At 51.0% G+C, this 10,357-nt stretch overlaps 1 protein-coding gene across 1 annotated transcript; it reads left to right on the plus strand.

The window, feature by feature from the left end:
• The first annotated feature begins 2,725 nt into the window (after nt 1–2,725).
• NEUROG3 (neurogenin 3) lies at nt 2,726–3,373 on the plus strand. The gene has a single exon (XM_006915558.1). The coding sequence runs from the start codon at nt 2,726–2,728 to the stop codon at nt 3,371–3,373; it is 648 nt and encodes a 215-aa protein (XP_006915620.1).
• Nucleotides 3,374–10,357: the final 6,984 nt, after the last annotated feature.

A 10,357-nucleotide genomic window follows, 5' to 3' on the forward strand; every position in this document is an offset into this window, starting at 1 on the left:
GTGGTTCTATCTAGTACCCATTAGCCGCTTGAGGCAACCTGGAGCCGAGGCGAGTTCTGCCTCCGCTTTTCATCTGAGGGCCTCTGAGGGATGAGAGATTTGGTTGTGGGCTGCTCTTCAGTCCTCCAGGGACCCATAGAGGTGCTTTGATCCCTTATAGCCAGGGCTCCTTCCAGAGAGCGGGGCTGGGTCTTGGGGCGCTAGGGAAGCATGTTTTGGGTTTTCTCTCTCAGTTCCTAATGTACAGGATAGAAACCAAGCAAGGCTGGGGTATGAGGTACTCTTACCAAAGTAAAGAGATAGAAAACGAGGAGACACTGGCTCCCCTTGGCACTGGGAGTTAAGGCTACTACTTTTTTACTCTGACCCTGTCATTTCTCACAGACCAGTACTTCTCCTATTTTTACATTTTGTGGTGTCCGGTTTTGCCTTGAAAAAATATTTTCCTCTAATCAAAGAGAGGAAGCAAGTGCAAAGGAAAATCTAGCACTAGGAGCCTTAGGACCTGGGTTCTATCTGGCTCTGATAGAACTTACTGTGTGACCTTGGTCGAGTCACTTCTCCTTTCTGGGCCTTGATTTTTCCATCTGTAAAACGGGCCTCAGGTTCTCATTCTTATAACTAGATATAAAGTTTGGAGCAAGTCCTGATCCAAGGGGAAACAGAAAAATGTCTAACCCAAGAGTCTCGGTGGGGTCCCTTTGATGGTTCTGCGCCGGATCCCTAGCTTCAGTTCCCAGGCATCAAGGGAAGAAGCCTGTGCAACCGCGCAACAGCTGCAATCGGGTCAGCAGCCCTATTCCTACGCAATCCTAGAGCCCTCATACCTGGATCTCAAGCATATCTACCCTCTCTCTGCCTTGTAGGTAATTTCGCTCTTCAAGCAGCCTGGGCCGGTGTCAAGAGGCCCGTCACTAGGGCAGATGCGCAAACTTACCTCCTCCCCTCACCCCATCCCTTCAAGTTTTCTAACCCGGTCCTGCTCCCCTCCATCAACTTCCGGAAGGCTCAGGGTATCTGGACCTGCCAGAAAATAAAGCCTTCACTGCCTGCAGAGAATAAACCTGGAACTAGTCTTCCCAGCCTCAGCTTCCTCCCCCGGGCACCTCGCGGTCAAGAAAGAGGAGCGGAAGCCGCGACCCCTCACCCTGAGTGACCGGAAGCAGAAGACCACGGGGTGTCCGAGGCGGGGACAAAAGGGAGGGGCGGAGGAAGGAGGGAGGGATGATGTGTTCAGACTCACTTTGGAAAGATTTCCAGATGGCGCTAATAGGGGCTTTGGAGAGTCCCTGCTCTATGCTCATCGCTGGATCCCTGCCTAAAACCGCGGCAGGAGGCTGGACCAGGTAGCGCTGGCAGCCCCTGCCCGCCTGTGATTGGACAGAAGGACTGAGAGGAGAAAGACTTGATCTGCTTTTCTACAGAGCCAGCACACCACAGGCGTTTAAAAGACACAAGGGCTCTCTGTGAACTTCTGGCCCTCTCCTGACCCTTTCTCACCTGAGCTCTTGCCCCGCAGGACCTGGCCCAAACGCTAGGGTCCTGTCCACAACTGGAGTTGTAGAATGTCCGCTGAGGTCCACCACAGCCACCCTCTGCCTCTGAGGCACCATGGAAAGGTCTTAGGTTTGGGATGGGGAAAGGTTCTAAGTGCCTCCGTCTGACGAGTGTGGGGCGTCATCTTAGGGAATGGGAAACGGGGTTCCTCAACCCCAGAAGAAGGTCTCTACGTGTCAGAGACATCTGTATTTGCCTCTCCCCCCACCCACCCTAGAATGAAGAGGGTCAGTAAAACATCACCCTATGTGTGTTTCCTAACCTATCCATAGTGCGGGAGAGCAGAGTGGCATCGGGGGAAATCGTGCGCGCTTTTCCAAGTTGGTAGTCAGGACACCTGGCTCTTTGTTCCATTCCTTGCCGTGTGATTTGGGGCAAGCTGCATCCCTCTCTGAGACTAAATTTCTCGGAGATCGACTTACCCTAAAGGCTTCGAAAGCCTCCTTCGGAGTACCAAGAGTGGCTCTGAACATGTGCCAAGGAAAGATAGAATACTAGCAAAGTGGTCTGGGACGGCCAGACGCGAGCCAGACAAGGCTCTTCTCACTGGGCGAGGCTCTTTGAGAAACCGAGAGTTGCTGGGACAGAGCCCGCTGGGAGAAAGCAAACAGAGTGGGCGCTCCTCTTTCCCGACCTCGGCCCTTTGTCCAGCATCCAGCTGTGCTCCGCGGGGGAGGAGCGGGCTCGCGTGGCGCAGCCCCATGGTCCCGGCGCTGATTGGCCAGCAGCGCGGGCAGCAGCGGGGCAGGCACGCTCCTGGCCCCCGCGGAGCAGATAAAGCGTGCCACTGGGCACACGACATACGGAGCAGGAAATCCGCCTGGCCGCGCGCAGACAGCAACAGAGGCCCCGGACCCCTTTTGCGCTTCTCTTCTTTGGGGTTGGGGAAACTCCCGGGAGGCAGCGCCTGCTTCTCAGCTGAACTTGGAGACGCAAAGACCACCTCAGTTCGTGGTTGCTCCCTGCTGCCCACCTCTCTCCCTCCTTTTGCGCCCGAGAACAAGGTAAAACCTGGAAGTCGCAGAGCGGCGTGCTGAAGGGGAAAGGGGTCCTCTGGCGGGGAGTTGGGGTGGCTCTTTCTTATTTTTCCCCCCATCTAGCCCCGGGATGGGGAACTGCGCCCGGGTGACCGACCCACGCTTACTCGTACCTCTTATCTCGCCGCAGGATGGCACCTCACCCCTTGGGTGCGCCAGCTGTCCAAGTAACCCACGAGACGGAGCAGCCCTTTCCCGGCGTATCGAACGAGGAAGTGACCTGCGTTGCGTCCGCTCTGCCCAGCCCCACTCGCGTGCCGGGCGACTGCGCCGAGGCGGAAGGGGGTGGCTGCCGAGGGGCTGCCAGGAAGCTCAGGGCACGGCGTGGGGGCCGCAGCCGGCCTAAGAGTGAGTTGGCTCTGAGCAAGCAGCGACGGAGCCGACGGAAGAAAGCCAATGACCGCGAGCGCAATCGGATGCACAACCTTAACTCCGCACTGGACGCGCTGCGCGGCGTCTTGCCCACCTTCCCGGATGATGCGAAGCTCACCAAGATCGAGACGCTGCGCTTCGCCCACAACTACATCTGGGCGCTGACGCAGACGCTGCGCATAGCGGATCACAGCCTCTATGGGCTGGAGCCGCCCGCACTGCCCTGCGAGGAGCTGGGCAGCCCGGACGGCGGCTCCCGGGGAGACTGGGGCTCCGTCTACTCGCCCGTCTCTCAGGCAGGCAGCCTGAGCCCCGCTGCATCGCTGGAGGAGCGACCCGGGCTGCAGGCGCCTGCCTCCCCTGCTTGTCCGCGCCCCGGCGCCCTGGCTTTTTCAGACTTTCTATGATGAGGCCTGTCGGCCGCTGGGTGGTGGGTGTTGGAAGAGAGAGAGGGGGAGGTGGCAGCAGCGGGGGCCCTCACCTCCAGCTCTGGTTTGCTGACTTCTAGCAAGCCGAGGTGCCCTTGGGGGTAGACGGCCGGGTTCAATTCCCTGTCCTCTGCGTGGCGCCAATTGCAATCCTGCTGCCGCCCGCGCAAGTGGGCATTGCAGGCCACGTGAGTCTTAGGCCCCCTTCGCGGCGACCCCCAAATCTCATGCAAAAAAAAAAAAAAAGACCAGAATGATAGCACTAAACAGTTGGTGACGCCCACCGTCTCCAGCCACCCTCCCCGAATTCAAGTCTGTCTGCGGGCTTGACCGGCTATCTATTATCACTCCTCCCCCAGAGTGATTTAATCCAATATCTGGTCTCCCCGGGTTCGCTCCGCTCGCCCAGCTTCTTTTCTCCGAAGACGCCGCTGAACTTCTCCTCTTGTTCCTATCAAGTCCTGGGTTTTGGACCGCTCCACTCTGCCTTAATCCACGAAGGTGATCATTTGCCTTTTCCTCGTGCACTTTTAGGAGCCATTGCCCTCCAGGGTCGTAATATCTGTCTGTGAACTGGTGAAAGTTCCAGCCCGACTGGGGAAAACCTCTCCCCATCCCTGCGACCCGGAAAGTCCGTGTCTTTATAAAAAAAAATCAGTTTGTAAATGGTATGATGCGGCATGGGGTAAATTTTGGTAGGATAAATTATATGGCCCCTCCCCTGTTTTACACGTTGTATTTATTAATGAGACTTAATAGCAGGAAAAGTCTATATTTTGTACATAAGATTATTTAGGAACTGGTGAATGAGATTTTTGAGCCAATAAAAAAGGAACTTACAGAAACCTGAGCAAGGTGACTGGATCGTGCAGAGAGGAGGACTGCAGCCTCTGCTCTGAGTGCGTTTGGAGGGTGTGTCGGGAGGGGCGGGGGGAGTGTGCATCTGTCCCGGGAGAGAGATGAAACTCTCTGGGGCCCCTCTTCTGGCCTAGGCTAAGAGGCTGTGGCGCTAGGATGGAGGCCAAACAGACTGAATTGGGAAAACAAGTCAGCTATACACGCTTGGAAAGTAAGAGCTGGAAGGCTTTTTAAAAATCATTGGTCCAGACTCCTTGTTTTACTTATGGGGCAGCAACTTGTCATTCCAGACAGTGGTCTAGAAAAAAAGGCAAGCCTCCAACTAAGGCTACTCACTGGCTCTGCTGTCCCTTTCCCCTATGCCACTAGCCTGAATTTAGTTGCATTTGGGGAAAGGAGGGAGTAATAACCCCATCGCAGAATCAGAGTTCTCAGAAACGGCCAGCTGATTGCACATCACAGGGATGTTCCCAAACTGCTTCAAGGCCTCACTTGTCTTCTGCAAGCATTTTACGCACTCAGTGCTGGGGTGGCAGCGCAGTGACTTGTGGATCTGAGCCGAGGGGATGTGGAGACGGTGGAGCGTCCAGCTGGAATCTCTGGCATCCCCAGACACCCAGCGGCCTTGATTACAAACTTTTGTTAAAAGTCTCCAGCCACTCGAGTTTGATGATTCCAGAGTAGGGTCGGCACACAGTGGTGACTGAAGCGTGTACCAGGGGCACTACTGGAACTCCACTATGAGGCTTCGAGATCCCCAGGACCTCTGGGAAACAGATCTGAACTCTAAGAATTCGCAGAGTCCATCTGGCACTTGGGAACAGGAAACTGGAGGAAAGGCACCCTACCTTTTGAGTTGAACCCCAGAATCTTCCCTAGATTGGCCCTGTGCACCTGGGGAAACAACCCCCCAGACCTGGCACGGTGTGGTCAGGTGGGTTGGTCACTTTCCAGCGAGAGAAAAGGTGGCAGCTTTGCAGGGGTTAACTTCTCTTGCATCTGTCTCTCTTATGCCCTCCTCAGTTCAAATTAATCTTTTCCTCTCTCCTCTAGTTCTGCATCTCTAAAGGTAGCTCTGAAGAAGTATGTCTAAGTTATCAAGAACTGGATTTGGGGCAGAAAAGGAAACCGGCAAACAAATGAACAAAGGTGTTTCATTTCATGGCTTTAACCAGGGAAGAGGAGATTAATAGGTTATTGGTGACCTCTACAGCAGCCACCTTTCCACCTGGGGCACTGTCTGGGGTCAAGTGTCAGCAGCTCCAAATTTCACTGACCAAGCCAGTGCCTGCTACTTGCTGGGCTTTGGGGGTGAGGGCTGTGGACTGACCTAAAAAGCACAAGTACATCTCTGTCCTCCAGGGACAGTAGCAAGTATATAGACAAAATCATTCAAGGCCAAAGAATATTGGTGCTGGGCGGAGATATGAGTTATGGTGAGACTGGGTGGAGGTATGAGTTATGGGGGTGAATTGGGAGGTTGGCCAGGGAAGGTGGTATTTGGGCCAAGACTAAGGATTTGTAGAGGACTTTCTCAAGCAGGAAGATCACTTTTCCTGTGAAAGGCTGTGGGAAGTAATGTTCAAACAGGTGGGAGACTCCCTTGGTGCAAACTTCCCCCTGAAGTGAAAGAGTTTCAGTTGGAGCTCTGTTTCAGATGGACTCGCCCACTGCCCAGTCCCTCTCCTGCTTTTGAGGGTGCTTACTAAGGAGCCATTAGCTACTCAATGCACACAGACTGGTCCTTTGCCCTACGAATTAAAAAAATAAAAAGTACAGTTTAATCAGCTCTACTGCTTGGCTGCCACCTTGGGTTGGGGGTGGATTTGACCCAGGAACTATCTGTCAGATCTTCTCTCCAATTCAGGAGGAAGCAGAGGAAAGTTTAGGGTTTGGTTGAATCATTGCAAAGTTTAGGGCTCCTATGCCTAGGAAGTGCTCCATCAATGGACGTGGATTTGCATCGAGGTGGGAAACCTCCTCCAGGCCTCTTTCTAAAGAGCCCTTCCTCAAGAAAGGCTCAGAAACCTTTCTGTGATTGCATAAATAACGAGCCCAGCACCACCACTAGGACCCTCACCCCCAGGTATTTTGCGTTCAGCCACTTTTAAAATAAGTTATGCTGCTCGAGGTCTCCACTGAGTCCACACTTGTATGGCTGAAGAGTCTCCTGCAATCTGAGGTGGTTGTCTGTGCCCCGGCTCCCTGAAACCTGGACAGGGTCCCAAGCGCAGGCAGGAAAGATGCTCGGGTGGAACAATTCTTTCCCTTCTTCTGCCTTTGTCTGAGCCTGAGCCCAAGCCTGGCTTCCAGAAAAACAGCACATGAATCTTGCACCACCCCCATCTCACCCACACACCCCCATACGCACACACAAGCAGGTAGATTTATGGTGCCCTGCCCCCATCCCATCCCACCCCCAAGCCGGCAGTGGTCCGAGGACAAAGCGTCTAGGAGCCATTGGAATGCTAATGTCTGGGAGCCAAGAAGGCCACTGAGCTGGCACAAAGGCAGGGAGCCTGGGCGCACGCGACCCCACAGGTGCACTCTGCCCCTCCTCTCCCCTACCCGCCACTCTGCCCGGTTGTGTGACCTTAGACAAGTCTCTGAGCCTCGCTTAAGCTAATTCTCAGAAGTTGGAAGGAGTCCCTAATACTCTTTCACTGGATTTCTAGGTACCTAAGAGAAGACCCTGCTTGAGGTGTATGGAGTTACAGCCCCCCCCCCACCCCCAGCACATCCCGTGCCACCAGAAGTGGTTGAAAAGACCCTTCAAGACCTGTACTGGGGACAGGGTAGGGTGAGTTTCGGGTAAATTCAGCTAAGAAAGTGGCACAGCATAAGCTCCGGGTATATTATAATTACATTTTTACATTCATGTAATTAATATTCTCTGCTGTGTTCCTTTTCCCCTTTCTCCCTTTAAAAAATACTTGTAGACAGTGTTCAAGAAAAGTAGTGGGGAGACACTCCTTAACCTTACCTGTCTGCTATGCCTTCAAAGACCTAAGAACAGACAGTGGGAGACTTGAGGCTGGACACTTCATAGGTGTCTTCTTATAGCAAGGCAGAATGGTCGCACCTGTGGAAACAGAGACTCAAAGTCTTGGAAGTAGGTAACTTGCCCAAGGCCCTCAATCACTCAGTGAGTTATCGAAGCAAGCTAGGACTGTGACCCTGGCTCTAAACTATCAGTTTAGAGCTCTTTCCTCTGTGCTGAGTCAGTCTATAGTTGTTTGTGCTTAGGCTCGAGTCAGGTCCTCAGGTTCTTGTAAAGCCGGCTCTTGGGCTGCCCGCCCCCTCGGCCCCTGGGGAGGCTCCAGGCTCCTGTCTGCCCCTCGGCTTCTGTGACTAGAGGGCCAAGTCAGATAGAGGAGAGGGCGCCTGCCTGGCTAACCCGGTTGGGTACCGAGGTCTTGAAAGACAGCGTCATGCCCCTGACCGTGGTGCTGAAATGACTGCGTAGGTTTAAAGCTATTGATTTGCCTGGGAACGTGATGTTCTCAATATGTGAAATCACCTATCAACTCCCTCTCACCACATTTTCAGGCTGGAGTCCCTAGCGAGGCCCTTGTGGGCATGTAGACCCAGAAGACTGTTAGGTTTCCTTGGGTGGTGAAAGCATGGACTCTGTTGCTCCTGACTGGCCGTATGACTCCAACAAGACTCTTTTCTCTCTGGTTTTCATTTAAACCCCTTTACCTCTCTAAGGCCCATTTTCCTCACCTGTGAAGTTGGGACAATAAGTAGTAGCCATTTAATTGGGATAATTAAATGTGGTTCTTTTTAGTGCAGTTAAATCACCATAAATGGTAATTATTATATTAGCACCTTCATTTGCCTCAAATTCTTCTAATTCTCCCAGGGTTTTTTGTTTGTTTGTTTTGTTTTGTTTTGTTTTGTTTTCCTGGTGGAGGAGGAGGAAGTGCTTTTATATGAATTTGAAATTCTTATGCAACCCTGTGCAGGGCAAACTGGCACAAAGGCAAGGGCCATCCACCCATTCCTGGCGACCCTCCCCTGTTTAGATATACCTTACCTGAGCTCTAGGATTATATGTCCAGATGTCCTTTGGGCATCCAAAATAAGACGTGTCCAAAATGAAATTCCATTTCCCTAACCCCAAACTAATGTTGTCTCCTGTGCTTGATCACACTAAATAGCATCACCTAGGCATCCATACTAGAAATCTAGGGTTCGTCTTGACTCTTCTCTCTCACTACCCAAATCCAATTAACCCTTTAGTCCTGCTGATTTGCCCTTCTCACTATTTCTTAAAGTTCACCTCTCCTTTACCTCCTTATGACCACTGCCCTAATTCAGACTCTCATTCCCCACATGGAGAGACTACCTAACTGATCTCCATACTTCCAATCACAACATTCTTCACTATACCCTCCATGCTGCAGCCAGAGTTTCCATCTAACATGCAAATGTGACATCGTCCCTCTCCAATTTAAAATCTTCAAATGTTTTCCAATCATTGCTGGGACAAAGTCCATGTTCTAGTAGGGGAAGATGGTATAATATGAGCTGTGAAGTGATATGAATCTGGGTTCAAATCCCAGCTGGTTCGCTATCAGTATGACTAAGAACAAATGTCTTGACCTTTCTCTCAATTTTTTCATCTGTAAAGTGGGCAAAAAGACATTATCATTTCAGGTTTAGGTTAGAGTAAAGCCAGGATACTGTAACAGCCCCATCAATAATTCAATCTAAGATGAGCATTCCACGTAGGTGGGTAGCTCTGCTCCATGACATCACTCAGGGTCTTTGCTGTCCACATGGTCGAGGTTGCATTGCCATGGGCCCCAGACAGTGGGAAGGGGAAATTGGGGAGCCTCATCCACAGTCTTAAAGCTTAGACTCAGAAGTAGCACATTTCACTTCTGCTTATGTTCCAAAGAAAGAACATGGTCAAATGGCCCTCACCTAACCAGAAGAGGGACTATGTGCCTAGGAAGAAGTGAAGAATGGATTCTGATGGGAAGTGAGCAGTCTCCACTACAGGATTTTTGTCAGGACTAAGTTGGTTTGTACATGCTATCATTTGTTTTTATCATCATGAATCACTTGTGCTTAGGACTAGAATGCTGCTGCACCAGCATCTTTTTCACACGCCTTGCTTGCCTTGACGTTTACTCTCCTGAATTACTGACCTACTTGAAGTCTTCGTTTACACACACTCAGGTACCCCTTCCATGCTTTTTCCTCTCTCTGTTCTCTCTGCCCAATCCCTCTTTCCTTTTTCCCTTCCCCAAATCTCTAATATGAACATCCCCTCTTCCAAAGAAGCTTTCTCTGAACTATTCTTCCATCCTTGCTCCTGCTCCCATAGTATCCTGTGCAAATGAATGTCCTTACACTTTCCAGGTAGTATAGTAATGAAGTTTTGTTCCTCTGCACCCTTCTTTGGTCCATAAGATCCTCTCAAGGGCAGGAACTTAGTCCATCTTAATGTCTTCTGTGAGTGCCCATTCTCAACCATATGCCACATGTTTTTAGAATAAATTAATGAGTGAGTAAAATGACTAAATGAATAAAAGGCATTGCAATTGTTTGTTAACAAATTTCTATCCTTTTCCAGACTGGCTACCCCATAAAGGCCAATGAATATTTGTTGAATGAATGAATAATTTATATAGAGACACATTATTCTTCCTTCCTCATACCCTCCTCGGCACCAAAATAACCTGTCCTTGGCTGTCTATGGGTCTATTTTAGAAGACGCCCCATCTGACTAAGTGAGACTGGGCTATCACAACAGTGTCATTGTTTCTGAGATGACTAGTAACGATGCTAGTAGTCAGGTGTCGGTGAGTATGGGGCTTGACATCTATCTCAACTCCAGCATTTCCTAATTTTATCACCTTGGGCAAGTTACTTAGCCTTTCCAAGCCTTGGATTCCCCATCTCTATAAAAATGGAGAAAACCACACCTATCTCATAGGGTTTTAAGAGGATTCAAATGAGATGACAGATATGTCCATAAACTTCAGCAATTTGAAGCAGAACTCTTTATAGTGACCACCTCATCTCCATCTTATTTCTACATCTTATTCCTACAGATGATGAGCAAAGGAGGCCTGGGCCAGGCCTCACTTT

This window comes from Pteropus alecto, unplaced genomic scaffold (genome assembly GCF_000325575.1).
Source record: "Pteropus alecto unplaced genomic scaffold, ASM32557v1 scaffold155, whole genome shotgun sequence".
Taxonomy (NCBI): domain Eukaryota; kingdom Metazoa; phylum Chordata; class Mammalia; order Chiroptera; family Pteropodidae; genus Pteropus; species Pteropus alecto.